The sequence below is a fragment of the Schistocerca americana genome, chromosome 4 (genome assembly GCF_021461395.2).
Source record: "Schistocerca americana isolate TAMUIC-IGC-003095 chromosome 4, iqSchAmer2.1, whole genome shotgun sequence".
NCBI classification, from domain to species: Eukaryota; Metazoa; Arthropoda; class Insecta; order Orthoptera; family Acrididae; genus Schistocerca; species Schistocerca americana.
Genome location: NC_060122.1, coordinates 758733604 through 758756041, shown reverse-complemented (window position 1 = coordinate 758756041; position 22438 = coordinate 758733604). Strand labels below are relative to the sequence as shown.

The following is a 22438-nucleotide window of genomic DNA, read 5'->3' as shown; positions in this document are numbered from 1 at the left end:
TCATCCCATCTGGTCAGTCACCCCTGGCCTGGGGTTCTGGATGACTTTTGGAAACTCTCCCCATTTGCTGAACCTCACCAGTCCCTTTTTTTTTCATTCCTCTTCCTTTCCCTTCAACCCTTCTGCCAGAAGAAGGAGCCACTGGCTGCAAAAGATAGCACATGAACTTAACCTTTATACACTGAAGCACCAAAGAAACTGGTAGAGGCATGCATATTCAAATACAGAGATATGTGTACAGGCATAATATGGTGCTGCAATCAGTAATGCCTATATAAGACAACAAGTGTCTGGCACAGATGTTATATCACTTACTGCTGGTACAATTGCATGTTATCAAGATTTCAGTGAGTTTGAATGTGGTGTTATAGTAGGCACATCAGCAATGGGACACAGCATGTGTGAGGCAACGATGAAGTGGGGATTTTCCCATATGACCATTTCATGAATGTACCGTTAATATCAGGAATCTGGTAAAACGTCAAATCTCTGACATCACTGTGGCCACGAAAAGATCCTGCAAGAAAAGGACCAACACAACTGAAGAGAATTGTTCAACATGAAAGACATGTAAACCTTCTGCAAATTACTGTAGATTTCAACACTGGGCCATCAACAAGTGTCAGCGTGCGAACCATTCAACAAAACATCATCAATATGGGCTTTTGGAGCCAAAGGCCTACTCATGTAGCCTTGTTGACTGCATGACACAAAGCTTTATGCCTTGCCTGGGCCCCTCATCTCCAACATTGGACTGTTGATGACTGGAAACATGTTGCCTGGTCAGACGAGTCTTATTTCAAATTGTATCAAGCGGATGGACGTGTACAGGCATGGAGATCCTGCATGTCAGTGGGGAACTGTTCAAGCTTGTGGAGATCATGTGTGAGGCATGTGCAGTTGGAGTGATATGGGACTCCTGACACATCTAGATGTGACTCTGACAGGTGACACTTATGTAAGTATCCTGTCTGATGACCTGTGTCCAATCATGTCCATTGTGCATTCCAGCAGACTTGAGCAATTCCAGCAGGACAATGGGACACTACACACATCCTGAATTTTTACAGAGTGGCTCCAGGAACACTCCTGAGTTTAATCACTTCCGCTGGCCACCGAACTCCCCAGACATGAACATTATTGGGCATATCTGGGATGCCTTGCAATGAGCTGTTCAGAAGAGATCTCCACCCCTCATACTGTTATAGATTTATGGACAGCCCTACAGGATTCATGGTGTCAATTCCCTCCAGCAGTACTTCAGACATCAGTCAAGTCCATGCCATGTCATGTTGTACTTGTGCATACTTGTGGGGGCCCTACATGGTATTAGCCATGTGTACCAGTTTCTTTGTTTCTTCAGTGTCTATATTTTCTTCTACTGCCACCACATAAGTAGATTTTTTATCTATCCAGTAACATTATATTTTCCAAACTATATTATTTTCATTGATGTAAAAGTTACATATGTAGCTTTTTCTGTGTGGTTTTACAGTATAATTCTCAAATAAGTAATAGTAGGACAGATGGGGCATGTGCATGCTGTGTGAGGGTGCAGGAGGAGCAGGTCACTGTTCCCTAATGGCTGGAAGCTGTGTGGTCTGTGATCAGCCGGGAGCTGCCTCAGGATGCAGAATCTGGCATGTTGCATGGAATACCTCTGGTGTCAGTTGTTTTACCTACGGGCTCTGCCACCAATGCACCATATGGCATACATGAGGTGGAGGTCCACTCTCTTAGCAGGGTAAATGGCGGATTGTAACATGTTGGTGTCATTCCAGGCAGAAAGTCAATGTGAGGACTTGCTGGTCTAGTCTTGACTGGTCACCCTGTGAGTGCACAGGTGGCTGCTCCTCCAGCAGCATCCGAGCTGGCACACAGAGAAAGGATTTACTAGTTATTATGAATACCAATGTTAGGTCATTATGGAGCCACTTAGGAAAATAGTGACAGAAATGTAATGTGCAGTCAGTATGTCTGCTGGTGGACCATGTGCAAAATGTGGAAGCAGCCATGTTTGTGGCTATTGAGGTTGCAGTGTGCAATCATCTGCATCTTGTGACTCATGTCTGCACCAGTGGTGACTGTCACTTGGACTCTGAGGTCACCCTCAGCTGGTGAAAGTGGTGAAGCCTGCTGGCCTTGTTTGCAGAGTGCAAACAGAGCTCACAATATACAGTATCATACCCAGAAATGATTAGAGTCCTTTTGTTTTGAGCCGAGTGGAGGATCTCAACCAGAGGCTCTGTTGTTTCTGTGATGATTTTGGCTTCAGATTCCTGGACCTGCATTATGGAGAATTGTAGGAGTCCCCTGAATATGTCATGAGTGCACTACTCAGAGGAAGTAGCTACTTGTGGATTGTACATAGAGATTTTTTTAAAGCCAGGCAATAGTTTGAAGTTCTCTGATGAATATTTGTAAGTCAGTATAATGAGAGTGAAATCAGATTTGTACAAAGTAAAGGCAGCTTGGGTGTCAAAATTTTAACAGTAAATTGCCAAAGCATTATAATTCCTCATACACTACCTTCCAGGAAAGTAGATGCACTCAAATTATTTTCAGAACTGAGAGCTTTGTGAAAGAAGAAATATTTAACGATGTATGGAATGTATGGCAATGGCCTTGCCACAGTGGATACGCTGGTACCCATGAGATTACCACAGTTAAGTGCTGTCGGGCGTGGTCGGCACTTCGATGGGTGACCATCCAGGCCGCCGTGCATTGTTGCCATTTTTTGGGGTGCACTCAGCCTCTTGATGCCAATTGAGGAGCTACTCGACTGAATGGTAGCGGCTTCAGTCAAGAATACCATCATAATGACCATGAGAGTGGTGTGCTAACCCCACGCCCCTCCTATCCACATCCTCCACTGAGGATGGGATGGCGGTCCGATGGTCCCGGTAGGCCACTTTTGGCCTGAAGACGGAATATGGAATGTTTGTTGGAAAGATAGGTAGATGCTATAGGAGGGGGAGTGTTTGTTGCAGCAAACAACAATATTGACTCTGTTGAGGTGAAATCAAGTATAACTGTGAAATTACCTGGTCACAAGCATCTGGTGTAAGTGAACTCAAGTTAATCATTGACCACCTGATCCCACAGTAACTGTTGAGGAATCATTCAAAGACAGTCTATTCTTAGTAATGTGGAAATACACAAATCATGCAGTATTAGTTGAAGGTGACTTTAACCTGTTGAGTATAGGATGGTATGCAGAAGGAATCATTGCAGGTGGCATAGACACACAATCTTGTGAAGTAGTTCTGAATACATTTTCTGAAAACTGTCTTGAGCATCTGGTTTCACAACCCACATGCAATGGAAATATTTTAGACCTTTTAACAACAAATAGACCTGACAATATTGACAGTGTCAGCATAGAGACAAGGAATGATAATTGTGATGTCATCATAGCAATGATGGTTACTAAAGCTAATGAATCCATCAAGATGGCTTGGATGATTTTTATACTGGAAAGATCAGGCAAGCAGTTGTCAACAACATACTTAGCCAATGAATAGACATCACTTAGTTTCAATATGATGGACATAGAGGAATTATGGATAAAATAATTGTAAATTGCACTCTGGACAAGTATGTGCTGAGTAGGCAGACTAAGAATGAGAATGGTCTGCAATGGTTTAATAACAAAGTTTGCATTTTAAATTGTGCACTGGAGAAGTATGTGTTGAGTAAGTGGACTAAAGATGGGAAAGATCTGCCATTGGTTAATAGCAAAGTTTGGAAAATGTTTAGGAAGCAGAGAATGTTGCACTCTTGGAAATGTTGACAGGCAAAGTTCTTACAGACTGATGCACAAAGCATGCAACAACTTCCACTGTCACACCTTAGTGAAGGATATTGCTGGTCCCATGTAGAATCACTAAGTGGGTCAAAGATTTCTAGCCAGTCACTCATTGACCAGTGTGATGTGACAATAGAAGGCAACAAAACAAAGCTGAAGTTCTAAATTTTGTGTTTAAAAAACCATTCACACATGATAATTATACAGGCAAACCATTGTGTGACCACCACACCCACACCCTTATGGAGAACATAGAAATAGGCATCCCTATTGTTGAGAAGCCACTCAAAGAGTTGGAAAGAAAAAAAAAATTTACCATATCTGAGAAGAATTCCAGTTTTGTTTTACAGAGAGCACTCTATGGCATTGGCCACTCACTTAACTTGTATTTTTTCATATCTCTCATCCAGCAAAAAGTTCCAAGCAATTGAAAAAAAGCTCAGGTGACTCATGTATTTCAGAAGGGTAAAAGAAAGAACCCACAAAAATATGAGCAATATCCTCAACATCAATTTGCTGCTGAAGTCTTGAACATATTCACAGTTCAAATGTAATGAGTTTCCTCGAGACAGAAAAGCTTCTGTGCGCAAATTAGCATAGATTTAGTAAACATTCTTCTAGCAAAACTTAGCTTGTCCTTTCCTCACACCACATTCTGCAAACCATGGATGGAAAGCAACAGGCAGATTCTATATTCCTAGAATTCCAGAAAGCATTTGACACTGTGCCCAGTGCAGACTGTTATCAAAGGTCCGAGCATGCAGAATAGATTTGCAGATATGTAAGTGGCTTGAATATTTCTTACGTAATAGAGGAAAGTACATTGTCCTCAATGGTAAGCATTCACCAGACACAAAGACTTCTTAAGTAATAGAACACAGTACATGGTCCTCAATGGGAAGTGTTCATCAGGGACAAGGGTATTGTAAGAAGTGCCCCAGAGCAGTATGATAGAACCACTCTTGCTCTCTGAGTATGTAAACGATATGACAGATAGGGTGAATGACAATGTACAGCTGTTAACTGATGATGCTGTAGTATACAGGAAAGTATCATCATTGAGTCACTGTAGAAGGATACAGGAGGCTTAGAATATCTAATTGGTGTGATGAAAGGCATCTTATTCCAAATCTAGGATAATGTATATTGAATATAATAGAGGGAAACATTCCACATGGGAAAAATATATCTAAAAACACAGATGATGTGACTTACCGAACAAAAGTGCTGGCAGGTCGATAGACACACAAACAAACACAAACATACACATGAAATTCAAGCTTTCGCAACAAACTGTTGCCTCATCAGGAAAGAGGGAAGGAGAGGGAAAGACGAAAGGATGTGGGTTTTAAGGGAGAGGGTAAGGAGTCATTCCAATCCCGGGAGCGGAAAGACTTACCTTAGGGTGAAAAAAGGGGGTCGAGTGTATACCCCTTTTTTCACCCTAAGGTAAGTCTTTCTGCTCCCGGGATTGGAATGACTCCTTACCCTCTCCCTTAAAACCCACATCCTTTCGTCTTTCCCTCTCCTCCCCTCTTTCCTGATGAGGCAACAGTTTGTTGCGAAAGCTTGAATTTCATGTGTATGTTTGTGTTTGTTTGTGTGTCTATCGACCTGCCAGCACTTTCTTTCGGTAAGTCACATCATCTGTGTTTTTAGATATAATGTATATTGATGCAGATGTGTAGGAAAAACAATACAGTGATGTTTAAATACAGTATTAGTGTTGTGGTGCTTGACACAGGCACTTCAATTAAATCATCATCATCAGGATTTCCTTCCAGCAATCCGGGTAATAATTTGGTGAACAATATGCCTCCATTAGTTTCTGTCCTGGTATAATTTTTCCCTCTTCACTAAATCCCATGTCCCTTCTCTCCTCTTGAGTTCTTCCATAACCTGGTCTGTCCAACTCTTTTTAGGCTGCCCAATTGGTCTTCTTCCTGGTACCTCCATCTCCAAATACTGGCATGGAGTTCAAGTTGGGTGCATTCGCTTCACATGACCAAACCACTTCAGTCCCACAGCACTCATCCTCTCCTCTGCAGTGAATGTCACCTACAGGTCTCTCCTTACATAATCATTCCTGACTCTGTCTCTCCTAGTTTTTTGCAGAGTTGACCTAAGGAACTTAATTTCACATGCTTGTATTTCACACTCTTCTCTCTTATTTATGACACAGGCCTCTAGACTATTCATCATGATTGGCAGGAGATAAGTTTTATACATGCTCTGTTTGGCTCTTTGAAGGACTTCCTTGTCCCATATTAGATTTCATACTTGGTGGAAGAAGTTAGATCCTTTTGTTATTCTGTTTATGACTTCTAGTTTGGAACTTCCACTGCATGATATGATGCTACCCAGATAGTTGAAGCTTTTCACACACTCAACCTTCTCCTCCTCCAGTATGGTGTTACAAGGTTTGGGTGTCCTGCTCATCTCCATTGTCAGTCTCGTTCCTACTCACAGTTAATTTGAAGTTTTTAAATTTTGTGTTCCAGTAATGTAGTCTCCTCTGAACCTCCATTTCCATCTCTCCCCAAATGGTGATGTCATCAGCAAAAACAAAAGCTTTGAGATCTTCATTTTCTTCTTCCTTGATTTCTTTCATGATTGCATCTGTAAGTGTAATGAAGAGTAAAGGGGAGAGAAAACTGACTTGCTGAAGACCTCTCTGTGTCTTAAATCATTTTGATCTTCCCCCTCCTACTTCTACACTGCTGTCACGACCATTGTACAGCATCTGAACTTTTTTTCCATTCATCCGGCACTGTGTTTTCTTTCCATATCACACCCAGCACCTGGTTTAACCATTGTATTACATGGATTCCTGTGGCTTAAATCATATCTGCTGTCAGCTCGCCAGATAATGCATATATATCTGCTCCTATAAGAAGTTTTTCTGGCACAGCCCAGTGCAATGCTGGCCACTAGATTTGTTATGTATAAAAAGAAACAACTGATTTTTCTTTATGATAATCAGGATGACCGTGGATAGGAGAAGTTAGTAAAATCCTTAAATTCAAATGAATGATTGTCAGCTACTAGATTTTGGACATTTTTCCTATTTTCTTCTTCTTTCAGCTTCCACTCCTTAATTTTAATTTTTGGTTTTCTTTGTACAGCATTCAAACTTTTCATCTTATAATTTAGATCCACTACTAGTAACTTGTGGTCACTATCCAAGTGCTCACTTGGTATGACTTTAGTGTCCCTTACTTTTCCTCCAATTAATTTGTCTGTTAATATATAGTCTATAACTGTCTTAGCTTTGCCATCCCAGCCATATCTAGTAATCTTTATCTTTAATTAACTATCTAAGCATAACACTGCAAAGCAATATGAAATGGCATGAACACATAAGTACCTTAGTAGGGAAGGTAAGTGGTTGACTTTGGGTTATTGGGAGAGTTTTAGAAAGCTGTAGTTCGTCTACAAAGGAGGCCACATATGGAACACTTTTGTGACCCATTTTTTACTACCATTTGAGTGTTTGGGGTCCTCACCAGGTCAGATTAAAGCAGTTACAAGTCATTCTGGTAGGTTTGATCAACATATGAGAGTTATGGATATGCTTTGTGAACTCAAATGGGGATCCTGGAAGGGAAGACAGTGTTCTTTTTGTGAGACACTTGCAAAAATTTAGAGAACAGGCATTTGCAGCTGACTTCAGAATGATTCTACTGCCACCATTGTACTATTTGTGTGAGGACTGCAAAGATCAGATATGAGAAATTTTGGGTCATATGAGACATATAGTCACTTTTCCCTCCTTCCATTTGTGTGTGGAATGGGGAAGGAAATGACTAATAGTGGTACATGGCACCCTCCACTGTACACCTTATGGTGGTTTGAGAAGTAAATTGTTCTCTGGTATCTCACATATTTGTCTATCTTCCCTTGCTGTGTAACTGTGTCATACACAAGCATGTTTGGATATTATATTGTATCCAAAGTACTCCCACTTACAAGGGTTCCTGTGTGTTGCCTTCAGGCAGAAGACACAGGTTGTATTCTTAAAGTGTTCTTTGCAGTCTCATGTACCTGTTTGGTTAACATTCTGGGATGAGTAAAGTATCATCTCCAGCATTCTGTTTTACTTGTACTCTACAATAGTAACAGAAGTTGATGGTCTGCTGCACTTCACCACACCAGTGTGGCATACTCACAAACTAAATGATCTGTTGTGAGGTATAAGATGATGCAAAGGTGGGCAGAAGGATCAAAAGTCATTCCAGTCATTTTATCTCAATGTGTTTAATGTGAACAATAGTACATCAGGATACTTGCAAACATTTTGTAGCCAATATATCCTTCCAGGATGCAGAAACACTCCAGAGTCACAGGAATCTTCTTCTTTGTGATAATTAGTATTTGGTTTTTGTTATCAACAATCAACCTTCAATTCCTGTAGTAAGCATCTTCACAGTCATACTGGGTGAAAACAAGTGATATGGATGAAAATGATGGCAAAAATGTTTTTTGTGATGTCTACAATAAAATCTCAAATTTCTTCCTCCATCGATTCACAGTGAGTCTGTGACATTTTGGAAGACATAAAACCTCCATCCATCTTCTGGCAAAGTGGTGGTGTCTTGCAGTTTGTCCCTTTATATAGTCAGTGGCAGTGGATTGCAATTAAAGTATATGCAGCACCAAATCTCATCAGTGGGTTTTACACTCAGTATCAGGACACATGTACAGCACCAAAAGATGGGTGAAGAGCCATGTGCCTTCCAAACAACTTGGACTCATTGGTAATTGATGTGAGAAAAACCTGAAGATTTTATTTTATGCAACAATGGGACTGCCTGTGTTGGTATCCAAAAGTGGTTCTAATGTGTCGATGACTTTCTTCCATCTGAGCAGATAATGGTTAATGGCTTGACCCCTGACAAAAGCAAAATTGAGCCAATCAGTTTTTATATTTGTGTAATCTCTTCCCATAAAGCCTCTAAGATCTTGGAGATGCCAAGGATGGTGTAAATTTGTAAGTAATACACTCCTGGAAATGGAAAAAAGAACACATTGACACCGGTGTGTCAGACCCACCATACTTGCTCCGGAAGGCGGAAGGTGCACGTGCCCGTCGACCTGGGACAGGACCGCAGCGACGCACGGATGCACGCCAAGACCGTAGGATCCTACGCAGTGCCGTAGGGGACCGCACCGCCACTTCCCAGCAAATTAGGGACACTGTTGCTCCTGGGGTATCGGCGAGGACCATTCGCAACCGTCTCCATGAAGCTGGGCTACGATCCCGCACACCGTTAGGCCATCTTCCGCTCACACCCCCACATCATGCAGCCCGCCTCCAGTGGTGTCGCGACAGGCGTGAATGGAGGGACGAATGGAGACGTGTCGTCTTCAGCGATGAGAGTCGCTTCTGCCTTGGTGCCAATGATGGTCGTATGCGTGTTTGGCACCGTGCAGGTGAGCGCCACAATCAGGACTGCATACGACCGAGGCACACAGGGCCAACACCCGGCATCATGGTGTGGGGAGCGATCTCCTACACTGGCCGTACACCACTGGTGATTGTTGAGGGGACACTGAATAGTGCACGGTACATCAAAATCGTCATCGAACCCATCGTTCTACCATTCCTAGACCGGCAAGGGAACTTGCTGTTGCAACAGGACAATGCACGTCCGCATGTATCCCGTGCCACCCAACGTGCTCTAGAAGGTGTAAGTCAACTACCCTGGCCAGCAAGATCTCCGGATCTGTCCCCCATTGAGCATGTTTGGGACTGGATGAAGCGTCGTCTCACGCGGTCTGCACGTCCAGCACGAACGCTGGTCCAACTGAGGCGCCAGGTGGAAATGGCATGGCAAGCCGTTCCACAGGACTACATCCAGCATCTCAAGGATGTCTCCATGGGAGAATAGCAGCCTGCATTGCTGCGAAAGGTGGATATACACTGTACTAGTGCTGACATTGTGCATGCTCTGTTGCCTGTGTCTATGTGCCTGTGGTTCTGTCAGTGTGATCATGTGATGTATCTGACCCCAGGAATGTGTCAATAAAGTTTCCCCTTCCTGGGACAATGAATTCACAGTGTTCTTATTTCAATTTCCAGGAGTGTATATTGCCATTCATGAATGTTCTCTCTGTTTCAAAATAGTTGCTATTTCTGCCTATTTCTATGTATCTGATGAGACTCCAGTTTTAACAATGTTTTTAAGAGCATATTTTCTGCAGAAATTGGAGAATCACTGCTTTTACAATTTGCATTAGTTTCCTGAACAGTAAGATAACAGATAGTAAATTCACATTTGATCTGGCAGGCTGATACACAGCATGGCATTTGAGGTTAGGTGTCTTCTTTCAGTTTCCTGCTCCTTGTAATGAGGTCCAAAATTGGTGTCAGTTGAGATCATTCCATCTGCCATCTCTGACTAGCTAACACAGCATCAGGCTTTTTTAATTCTGCAAACTGCATTGTGAGCCCTACTGGCTGTAATGGCATTTAACCCATGTTACTAAATGAAATTGTTTAGTGCAGGTAATTTTCATTTTCCTCTGTTTGTATTGGATTGTAGGCTGGTGTGCCTTGCTGAACTCAGACTTTGTCTCCACTGTTTGTGCATTAGCATGAGTCTTGTTAGGTTTTATGTAATGTTGCATGCCATTACCAAATACTTCAGAGATCATTTTATTGGCTACTAGTGGATAAACCCAGCATTGCTCATTGTAGCTGTGTGTCCACACCCATATTATGCAGTGTCTGACATGCCCATATCATGCAGTATCTGGCCATAGCTTAATGTTTATGATTGCATATCTCCTGAAGTACGTGTTGTACAGTCATATAACTTTGCACTTGCGTTCAGTGGTGTATGAGCTTACTGTCTGTGAAATATGTCATGAATACAGTTAGTATTAATGAGGTAACAAATTATTAGCATCATACCTCATGCAGTAGATAAACTGCATGAACGAGGGAAAAGGAGTAAGCAATAAACATTTTCATCATTTTATAGGGGTTGTCAGCAAGAAAGAAATTTGTAAAGGTTTTAAATTTTATGTCAAGCTTGTTACAAGTCTCCAAGTGCTCTCATTCTCAAATACTGGAATAATGTAATCTGAGAATTCAAGCACCACATGCTGCACTTCTTTGTCAGCCCCACCACTCTGATAGTTGGGTGGTTCTTACCCCTGACAGCAACTATTGACTGACAGTAAAGTATATGTGTACCAAGTTCGAGTGAACTTGTTTTAGAAGGAAATGTGGAAAACACACACACACACACACACACACACACACACACACACACACACAAAACACATCCATTTTTATAACACATATGGATTTCGCAGTCAGTGTACATTCTGATGTATTCTAAACAGTGAGCACACACTAGAGTGCCTTGCTTAGTCACAGTATATTGTCTACTGTAATAGGGCCCAGTAAACTGGGACTTTGAAGATGCTTCATGTTGTACCAACCAATGTATCTGATACTGTACTTTATAAGGAATTACACTGATATGAGCTGCATATAGCATGCAGCCTCTTGGGCTGTGCCTTTCTCATGCTGTAGGAGCTGAATCACAAATAGTTGATAATTTCCTTCATTGTCAACAATGACAACCAGGTAGAGGAAGTTTCTCACTTTGTGATAACTGGCTTTAAATATATTAACATGCAGACTTAGGTCTTTGTTTTCTCACAGTAATATATCTCCCATCTCATCTTTATTTACTTCCTCATCCCATTCTATGATTTTGTCTTAAATCTGTTTCCCTTGTACTGGCCTTCTATATATTCCTTCCACTTTTCAGCTTTCACCTCTTTGCTTGGTACTCTTTTTCCTTCTGACCTCTTAATATTTATACAGTGCATTGGAAAAAATGAAATGAAGGAGATACTTAGCAAACACAACAAGCTGGTGGCCAGGGTAGTTGAAGTGTCTACACCCACACTATTGTGTGCAGCCTCCCCCCCCCCTTCCCCCCCCCCCCCCCCCCCCCAACACACACACACACACACACACACACACACCAGGTGTCACTGGCTGCAGACTCTGATGCAGTCACCTCACTGGCCACTGACATGTGCCTTGTGGACAGACCATGTAGGGATCGGTCCATAGGGTGAGGGGTTATAAATCAGCCATGCACCCCCAGGAAGTCAGTTCATCGCTGCACCTGATAATGGCGACATGTCTAATCACCAAAATATTGTTTCTGATGGATGCTGTGAAACAACAGTATACCTGTGGTTATCCAGCCAATAATAACATTATTATGTGAAGCTCAAGCAGTAAAGAGAGATAAAAGAAAGTGGTAGTATGACTGCAAGTGTCATTGTAGCTTCTGACAGATTCAGTTGAGAAAACTGATAAATCATGACACAGAACTGAGCTCAGCATCTCTGACTCTGTGGACAGTTACCATGCAAAGTGCCCACAGCATGGAATGCTGACATTTTTTCCACATAATGATAAATCATTATACAGTTTCAACCACAATGTTGACTCAGCAAGACAATACTACACAGTGTGTGTAAGTCTGTTGGGTTAGAAATTGGTCCCGCCTGCTATGAGCTGCATTGCTGGCATGTATACCACTATCAGAGCTTCTATTATCCAAGGACCATAAATGCCTCAAAATGCAACAGGCACATGAATGACATTTGTAGCATGCTGAGCAGCAAAATGTAATGTTTGGAGTCAAGTCACATATATGTGTTAAATATTGCCATGTGGTGAACACAATCTCACAGATTGCATTGTGAAGGGGCACAAATATAAAATAAATGATAGGCTTGAACTGCTATCAAATGTTGCAGGGTACCTCAACTTCTACATAGTAAGATATTGAGACTTTCACCACATAAAAAAGTACAGACTTTGCTTCAGACAATCCCGTACATCATATTTCAATTGGACAATGCAGCACCACATGTGGTGAGCGATTTCACAGTGTTCTTCAAAAAATGGCAAGTACTGCTACTTTCCTGAGCTAAAGATTCACCTGAGATTGAATATGTTTTAGAGATGGTTGGTCAAGAATACACTAGTTGCAGTTATCAAGCAACCACTGTTGATATGTTAGGGACATATATACAAAATGGATGATGGGTAATTCCTTAGGATGATATCCTGGCCCTCTTTAAATCCATACCAGGACATTTGGAGTCTCTGACTGATGGATGTAGGAACTGCACAACCTACTTAATGCTCAGAGTCAGATGAATGGGAGCTAGTCTAAATGTAGAAAAATGTAAGTTAATACAGATGAGTAGAAAAAATATAGCCATACAGTATGAGCATAGCATTAGTAGTGTGCTGCCTGAAATAGTCACATTGATTAAATATCTAAGCATAATGCTGCAAAGTAATACAAAATGGAATGAGCATGTCCACTTCACTTTAGCCGGCCGAAGTGGCCGTGCGGTTAAAGGCGCTGCAGTCTGGAGCCGCAAGACCGTTATGGTCGCAGGTTCGAATCCTGCCTCGGGCATGGATGTTTGTGATGTCCTTAGGTTAGTTAGGTTTAACTAGTTCTAAGTTCTAGGGGACTAATGACCTCAGCAGTTGAGTCCCATAGTACTCAGAGCCATTTTTTTTTCCACTTCACTTTACTGGGAGAATTTCAGGAAAGTGTGGTTCATCTGTAAAGGAGATCACATATAGGACACTATTGTGGCCCATTGTTGAGTAATGTTCAAGCGTTTGGGATCTGCACCAGGTCAGATTAAAGGAAGACATCAAAGCAATTCAGAGTCAGGCTGCTAGATTTATTATCAGTATGTTTAAACAATGCTGGTATTACGGAGATACTTTGCGGACCCTAATGGGGCTCACTGGAAGGAAGTTGACATTCTTCTCAAGGAGCACTGTTGAGAAAATTTAGAGAAATGGTGTTGAAGGCTGACTGCAGAACAATTCTACCGCCAGAAATGTATATTTCATGTAAGGACAAAGAAGATGAGATTAGAGGGATTAGGGCTTGTGTGGAAATATATAAATAGTGTTTTTTCCTTGCTCTGTTTTCAAGTGGAACAGGAAAGGAGGTGACTAGTAGTGGTACAGGGTACCCTCCACCATGCACTGTACAGTGGGTTGCAGAGTATGTATGTACATAGACACGGATGCTGATATACCTAATATGAGGTAATTATACTGTAATTTCATTTCAGTCCCAAGTATCATCATAAATCTGGCAGTTATCACAATGTTAGTGTATTTCAACATATAAAGATTCATGATAGACACACTATCATTCATTTATGTTGGTAGCAACAAAGAGATACATTATGTACATTTTCTTTGCCTTTACTATAGAACTAGTAGCCCCCCCCCCCCCCCCCCCCCCCCCCTCATCCCTCTCCATTGATTCCTTAAAGTATCAAACTTCTGCATATAAAACAGCTTCAAATGTCTGATTACTTTACAAATGCAAATGTGTTAAATATTTTACATTAAGCATGTAAAATGTTTATGGTTGTAGACACAAAACCCTAATTTGTTGTTTTTATTAGATCTGGATTATTCACCCACAGACTAGTGAAAAAGTCAAAACCAAAATTGAACTACGTGCCATACAGTGATATAATCTCACAGTACATTCAGTAGTATATTAGTTGTACATGCAGATACTGTCTGCAAAATGTGTTGTGAACAGAGTTAATAGAAAAGAAGTAATAAACTGAAATGTAGTGCCAGATGCAGGAGTTGTACTGCACAAACAACAAAAATGAAGTAGGCGATAAACTCTTTTTCTTTCATTATTTTATTGGGTGTGTCAGGAAGAAAAAGTTTCAAAAAGGTTTGAAATTATGTGTAAAGCTACTACATAAAGCTTTCTGGAAGCTCCTCCAGGGTGGATACATTTACATTCACTTGAATTTCCTTTATACAATATTACAGTTACAAATAATGTGTCTGTTAATGTTCTAGTTTATTTCAACTCATAAGTTACTTAACATCTCTAAACTTACAGCCAGCTGCCACAGCATATGATGCATACAACGAAACACTGGAAAATATCCTGGAAGGTACAACATGCGGTGCTGATGGCGGTACAAAAGACGCGTGTCTATTATATTTCACTTTAGAAGATGACACATTAACAAAAAAAATCAGTCCAGATAACTTTATATTTCTTAGTGAAATAAATTCAGCAATTGGAATCAGTGATCCTTCATTAAATGTGAGTATTCAGCTTTAAAAGCTCTTTTTTTTTTTTTTATTTATTTTTTGTTTTTAATATCTATGGAACTGCTTTGTTGTTCAATGCATAACAAATTTTAAATATTGGTAGTGTAATTCCTTTCAAATTGTGGAATTGTGGTTTAGATTAATCCATCTCCCTTTTAAAAAAGAAAAATACTAAGTAGCTTACATTCTTTGCAGAATAAAAATTATTGTTTGAATTAATAATAAGCTGATTTCCATTGTAAATAAAACACTCTGTATTCACAGAGTGATTGACTCTCATTTAAGAATCAACTCTTTGATGACATATGCATGTGAAAACACTACCATAGAAATATGAGAAAACTTTGGTATTCAACAACAAAGAATCACATTTGCCTTAATCATTATAATCTACTAGAAAATAAATTGCTCCAAGTGAGCAAGTCACAGTCTTCTTTTATGCACATTTAGGCCTGTCAATGCAGACAAAGTATCCATACTTTAATTCCTATAAGATTTGCTGTAACTGTTAATCTGTTAATGCTTAGAATTTTCAGAGTCTAATAAACAAGAAGTGGTGAGCAATTATGTGGTGCAGTTTTTATCATGTACTGATGGAGAATCATAGGTTAAAGGGAACACCTCCATTGCTGGGAGAAAACTGTACATTTTGCTTTAGCATTCTGAGATAGACAGGGTGTATATGACCTGGGACAGTTGGGAGATCCAGGAAAAACACGGCAACTTTTTCATCTGGCAGAAAACCGGGAAAACCTGGGAATTTTTTAGAATTCCGGGAATTTTTCATTGTTTTAGTTTTCAGCTAAATTTTTGTAACTTTGACTGGTAAGAACTGATACTCTAACAAAGGATATTACTGTATCCCACTTCTGCAGAATAATACTGCAGCAATAAAACGTGTACAAGAGAAAAAATTGAAAATACGACTTCAATTGCAAAGGAAATGTGCGACATAAAACAACAAAATACAGTCCTCATACAAGCGTCTGCCAACAGAAAAATTTGTGAAGACTTTAGAAAGTACTTCATAACAACAAATTGCCTCCGATGAGCATGACATCACACCTGTTTACATTAGATTCATTTTATCAGTTACGAGCAGGCTCATGGATATGCACAGTTGAGTCGCATATGAGTAGCACCTTCTCCCACTTCTGGCAGAAATGTGGCTCTTGGCTGAGTAAGCAGCAAGCAGCTGGATGCTACCAGGAAAAATTTTACTGGTGCACCCAAGCTGCCAGATTCATGCATGCGCAGCATGCCTGGATCTGGGAGGGAGGAGGGGGGGGGGGGGGGGGGCAAATCGAGATATCTAAAGTGGGTGGCAATTTCGAGGGGGGAAGGGGGCTCCAAATTCAAATTATTGAGGGAAAAAAAACCTTGTTTCACAAAGTGCCTAGCATTCAGCGCATGTTGACCTATCAGTTATGCATGTGGTTTTGAAATGCATCCCTGTTGGTTTTTGAACGCATTCTAAGTTGATTTCTGAATGAATCATAAGTTCATTTTTGAAGGCGTGCATAGTGTATGTGATGTCCCTGTCAGGGGAATCCTCACTGCATTTAGAAATAAACTTTATTGCAAACAAAATGGGATGGGGCCATACGAGCTGAGTGAAGTAAATCCGAATGAATGAATGCCAGTTGCTGTCTGTCCGGTGTTAATTGTGAGGTTTTTTTTAAAAAAAAGAAAAAAAAATAAAGAGGGCAGGATGTGAAACTGGTCGATTGGGAGCGGGAGAGGCATGGGAGGACATTTTAATTTCCACTGTCCTGAATATAATTTCATGGCATCCATTACAAAATATACACTTTTCAATTCCACAGAGTGAAATACAGTGATGTGCAATAGAAGAATGCTGTGTGAAGAGGCATGGCGTTGCACTTTGGCACACTTAAGACCAAATAACATGTCTTACATTTCCTCGAACACATATGTTTTGTGTGTCAGACTCTTAAGAAAGATGTGCACTAAAATGAACATATTTTTGAAAACTGTTTTTTTTTTTTTATTTTTGACAACTATCAAACACTTGAGGGGGGGGGGGGGGGGGGGGGAGGGCACTATGTAGTACTTCCCCAGTTCAGAAATACCTTAGATCAGGGCTGATGCACAGAGCAGTCTGAGTTATAGTAGGGAAGTGGGTAGTATCCATTGATCCATGTTTACATTTAGTAATTTTGCTGTTTCCTCTTCATTTACTGCTCTCACGTCAAATGGAAACAAAACAGGTTTCAGTGGCCGGGAGCTATAATGTGAATTAAAATACATTCACATAGTTACAGAAGGCTAAAATATGTTATTAGTTTCAGATTTTTCTTTCTGGCGGTCAAGCATTAATCGCCTTGCAGAACAATGAAGTTATTTTTGTCAGTTTTCTAAAGAAATTTTGCTTTTATTAATCTTTTCTGCTGAGGCAGTCAATGTATCTGAAACAAAGTATTTAATTCCACACTAATGGCTAGTTTCAACTGTTTGCTGCTTTTCATGTACACGTTTTCATCTTCTAGCAAGAATGGCATTATGCCATAATAAAGAACCAAACATGAGATAATGCAGTAATGGTACTCAAAGAAATTTTCATCCTGAAAACCACACTGAAAAGTTTAATACTAGGTCGAGGCCTACTTCATTGTGCACTTTAAGTATGCACTTTAAATGTGCACAATTTGGTATAGTTCACAAAATTCCAATGCTCTTGGAGTATCCTCTGACATCTTGTTTCTTTTATGACATAGTGTAAGATCTTTTGATGTTTTACACGTACGAACATACGGGCTTCCTACGTCATCGTAGCTGCGCAGGTGTGGTGGCACCTGTTATCTGGTGCTCTCTGGCAACTGCTAAAACAAACCTATTTCTAACAGATCACGGGACAATATTGTGAATGGTGGTTTGAAAAGTGTTACATTCAAAGTAAATTTCCTTTTACAGAAGTTGAACTATGTGTGAGAATGTACAATGAATATCTTAAATCACAGAGTGATTGACTCTCATTTAAGAATCAACTCTTTGATGACAAGCCATTTAGAAGAATTTTGAGCCCAGAAGATCAGACATTTATGTCATTGTTAAAAATTTTACTGGCACATTTGTGTGATATACCCTAAAGTGTAACACACGCAAGAAGACCAACATTATATGTGAAAGCTTATCTTTTCTTGCAGCTTATTAACTGTAGAGACTAATATTATTTGTGAAGGCATTGCTTTTCTTGTAGCAACACTATGTATATTAATTTAAACCATTAACGTGTCCTGTTTGTGTGTTCGCGCTACGTAATAGTGATGTTGCTATTGGCTGATTACATCACATGTCCTATGCTCTGAATATCCGCTGACATCTGCTGGTGAGATCACATGACATGAGTTATGACTGGCTTACAACAGTGCATCACAATCTTGGAAAGTAATATGGGGTGTTTGGTGGAATTTGAATTGTAATACCAAAATATGCAGCATACATGTCACTGCACATCAAAGATCTTTCCAAAACGTGTTTTTTTTCCCTGAGTTTCATTTCCTAAAGTGCCAGGAAATTCCACATCCGTGTATGAAACCACAACCACTCAAAGGATTGATAAGTTCTACAGTACTGAGGGAATATATACAGTCACTTAATACGGGAAAAGTGTGTTTTTACCTGGGAGAAAGTGTATTTTTAACCGGGAAATCTGGGTGAAATCCAGGAATTTTTTTTCCTTGTCTGCGTATACATGCTGGATAGAGTAAAAAATTTTGTGTGTACCCTTCAGCCTTCAGGCTGTTCACTGATAAAGTAGGTCACCCTTGTCATTGATTGAAAAGAATTTCTGCATCACAGAAAAAGGGCACATTGAGGTGTGTACATCATCATGCTAGGGTAACAAGTGGATTGGTCTGCATGTGCATTTCATAGCATTCTGCAAAACAATAATGAAGGGAAGAAACCTCATCCTCTGGTTTGAACATTTGAGGGAAGTCTGACAGAATGTTGACTTACATATCAGCAGGATTAATTCATACAATGAAACTTTGATTACTATATATCCAGCCTACCTGATGATGTTTATTGAATCCATTCACTGAGACTTATCAAATACAAATATTTGGGATTATTAACATCAGATGATGGAACCACAAACTACAAATCAACTACTAGGTAATTACTTCAAGGAATAGATGGCGTGTGCTGTCCAGAGTCCTGTGTAACAAAAAACAAACCTTACAATCTAGCTCATAGACTGCAATCATATGGATGTGCGGAGGACAAGTGAGTGAAAACATAAGAGTAAGTCCAGTAACAAATGCACAGGGCATCCTTGTAGAAAGAAACATGCTACATAAAGTCTTGAATAAATTCATACTGATGTGGAACGACCATTTCTTTTGCTGCCTGGATGACTACATCATAAGTAAAGCCTCTGCATCACTACAAGTAGGATATTTGGTGTTTAACTTCAAGTCACTAGGCTAATAATTGTCTAAAAAGATGTGAAAAAACAGCATTGGTCAAATAACAGGTTATCAAATAGTTCCTTAAGATTAGGAAAGTCAGTTCCATGCAATGCAAAAATATAAGGGCCAATCAAAAAGCTTCTATTCAAAGGCCATACAGTCTAGAATGTTGGATGTTCACCACCCTGTTTGTATGCATTTGGTAGTAATGTCGCCATAGTTCACAATGAAGCATTTACTACTTGCACATCAGAAAGATGTGAATACCACACTAATCCCTTGCCTACATGTTGGTGCATATATATCCTTATTGAAGTTGTTGACAAAATTATTTAATTGTATGAATATAATAGAGGGAAACATTCCATGTGGGAAAAATATATCTAAAAACAAAGATGATGAGACTTACCAAACAAAAGCGCTGGCAGGTCGATAGACACACAAACAAACACAAACATACACACAAAATTCAAGCTTTCGCAACAAACGGTTGCTTCATCAGGAAAGAGGGAAGGAGAGCGAAAGACGAAAGGATGTGGGTTTTAAGGGAGAGGGTAAGGAGTCATTCCAATCCCGGGAGCGGAAAGACTTACCTTAGGGGGAAAAAAGGACAGGTATACACTCGCGCACACACACACATATCCATCTGCACATACACAGACACAAGCAGACATTTGTAAAGGCAAAGAGTTTGGGCAGAGATGTCAGTTGAGGCGGAAGTAAAGAGGCAAAGATGTTGTTGAAAGACAGGTGAGGTATGAGCGGCGGCAACTTGAAATTAGCGGAGGTTGAGGCCTGGCGGGTAACGAGGTTATACTGAAGGGCAAGTTCCCATCTCCGGAGTTCTGAAAGGTTGGTGTTAGTGGGAAGTATCCAGATAACCCGGACGGTGTAACACTGTGCCAAGATGTGCTGGCCATGCACCAAGGCATGTTTAGCCACACGGTGATCCTCATTACCAACAAACACTGTCTGCCTGTGTCCATTCATGCGAATGGACAGTTTGTTGCTGGTCATTCCCACATAGAAAGCTTCACAGTGTAGGCAGGTCAGTTGGTAAATCATGTGGGTGCTTTCACATGTGGCTCTGCCTTTGATCGTGTACACCTTTCGGGTTACAGGACTGGAGTAGGTGGTGGTGGGAGGGTGCATGGGACAGGTTTTACACCGGGGGCAGTTACAAGGGTAGGAGCCAGAGGGTAGGGAAGGTGGTTTGGGGATTTCATAGGGATGAACTAAGAGGTTACGAAGGTTAGGTGGACAGCGGAAAGACACTCTTGGTGGAGTGGGGAGGATTTCATGAAGGATGGATCTCATTTCAGGGCAGGATTTGAGGAAGTCGTATCCCTGCTGGAGAGCCACATTCAGGGTCTGATCCAGTCCCAGAAAGTATCCTGTCACAAGTGGAGCACTTTTGTGGTTCTTCTGTGGGAGGTTCTGGGTTTGAGGGGATGAGGAAGTGGCTCTGGTTATTTGCTTCTGTACCAGGTCGGGAGGGTAGTTGCGGGATGCGAAAGCTGTTTTCAGGTTGTTGGTGTAATGGTTCAGGGATTCTGGACTGGAGCAGATTCTTTTGCCACGAAGACCTAGGCTGTAGGGAAGAGACCGTTTGATGTGGAATGGGTGGCAGCTGTCATAATGGAGGTACTGTTGTTTGTTGGTGGGTTTGATGTGGACGGATGTGTGAAGCTGGCCATTGGACAGATGGAGGTCAACGTCAAGGAAAGTGGCATGGGATTTGGAGTAGGACCAGGTGAATCTGATGGAACCAAAGGAGTTGAGGTTGGAGAGGAAATTCTGGAGTTCTTCTTCACTGTGAGTCCAGATCATGAAGATGTCATCAATAAATCTGTACCAAACTTTGGGTTGGCAGGCCTGTGTAGCCAAGAAGGCTTCCTCTAAGTGACCCATGAATAGGTTGGCATACGAGGGGGCCATCCTGGTACCCATGGCTGTTCCCTTTAATTGTTGGTATGTCTGGCCTTCAAAAGTGAAGAAGTTGTGGGTCAGGATGAAGCTGGCTAAGGTAATGAGGAAAGAGGTTTTAGGTAGGGTGGCAGGTGATCAGCATGAAAGGAAGTGCTCCATCGCAGCGAGGCCCTGGACGTGCTTGTGTCTGTGTATGTGCGGATGGATATGAGTGTGTGTGAACGAGTGTATACCTGTCCTTTTTGCCCCCTAAGGTAAGTTTTTCCACTTCCGGGATTGGAATGACTCCTTACCCTCTCCCTTAAAACCCACATCCTTTTGTCTTTCCCTCTCCTTCCCTCTTTCATGATGAAGCAACCGTTTGTTGCGAAAGCTTGAATTTTGTGTGTATGTTTGTGTTCGTTTGTGTGTCTATCGACCTGCCAGCACTTTTGTTTGGTAAGTCTCATCATCTTTGTTTTTAGATATAAATTATTTAATTGGGTAGATAAAAATCTCTCACCAAGCAATGGCAGAACACACACATAAAAGGCTGTTGTAACTGGCAAGCTTTCAGAGCCAGTGGTTGCTTCTTCAGGCAGAAGGGTCAAATGGCAAGGAAGGAGGGTGAAGGAAAAGAAATGGAGAGGTCTAGGAAAAGGTGTAGATTTTGGGAAAGTCACCCAGAACTGCAGGTCAGGGGAGACTCACCATTCAGGATGAGAAGGAAAGAAGTCATCATAAAAGCAAGTAGCAGTTGAAGATCAGGATGTAGTTGCAACACTCAGATAATCCTAGTGTGTGAGCAAGTGAATGACATATATTTTATTTACCTAAAGAGAGCGTTGTCAAAGCGTTTTTTTCTAATAAATATGCCATTGGAACCTAATTTTTGATAAAGTGGTTACTTGAGTAATGAAGTAACATAGTACAGTCTTATATGAAGTCTTCAAGGGCTGTTAGCTGAGTAGCACCATTGTCTCATAGCGAGACAATGATGCTACTCGGCTGACAACCCATGAAGAAGTCATATATGAAATTCACCAAGAAAGCCTGCACTCACATATAGTACAGTCTATTCTGAAGTGAAAGTCAACAAATAGTTTTGTTGCTACA

At 40.9% G+C, this 22438-nt stretch overlaps 1 protein-coding gene across 2 annotated transcripts in view; it reads left to right on the top strand.

The window, feature by feature from the left end:
* Window positions 1-22438, top strand: part of LOC124612771 (beta-mannosidase-like) — a 298303-nt gene that overhangs the window by 260178 nt on the left and 15687 nt on the right. For both annotated transcript variants that reach the window (XR_006979569.1, XM_047141165.1), the window contains exon 13: window positions 14761-14970. Coding sequence is in view for 1 of the 2 variants with exons in the window: in XM_047141165.1 (XP_046997121.1) it covers window positions 14761-14970 (210 nt within the window). In the remaining variant the exon portion in view is untranslated. The remainder of the gene's footprint in view (window positions 1-14760; window positions 14971-22438) is intronic.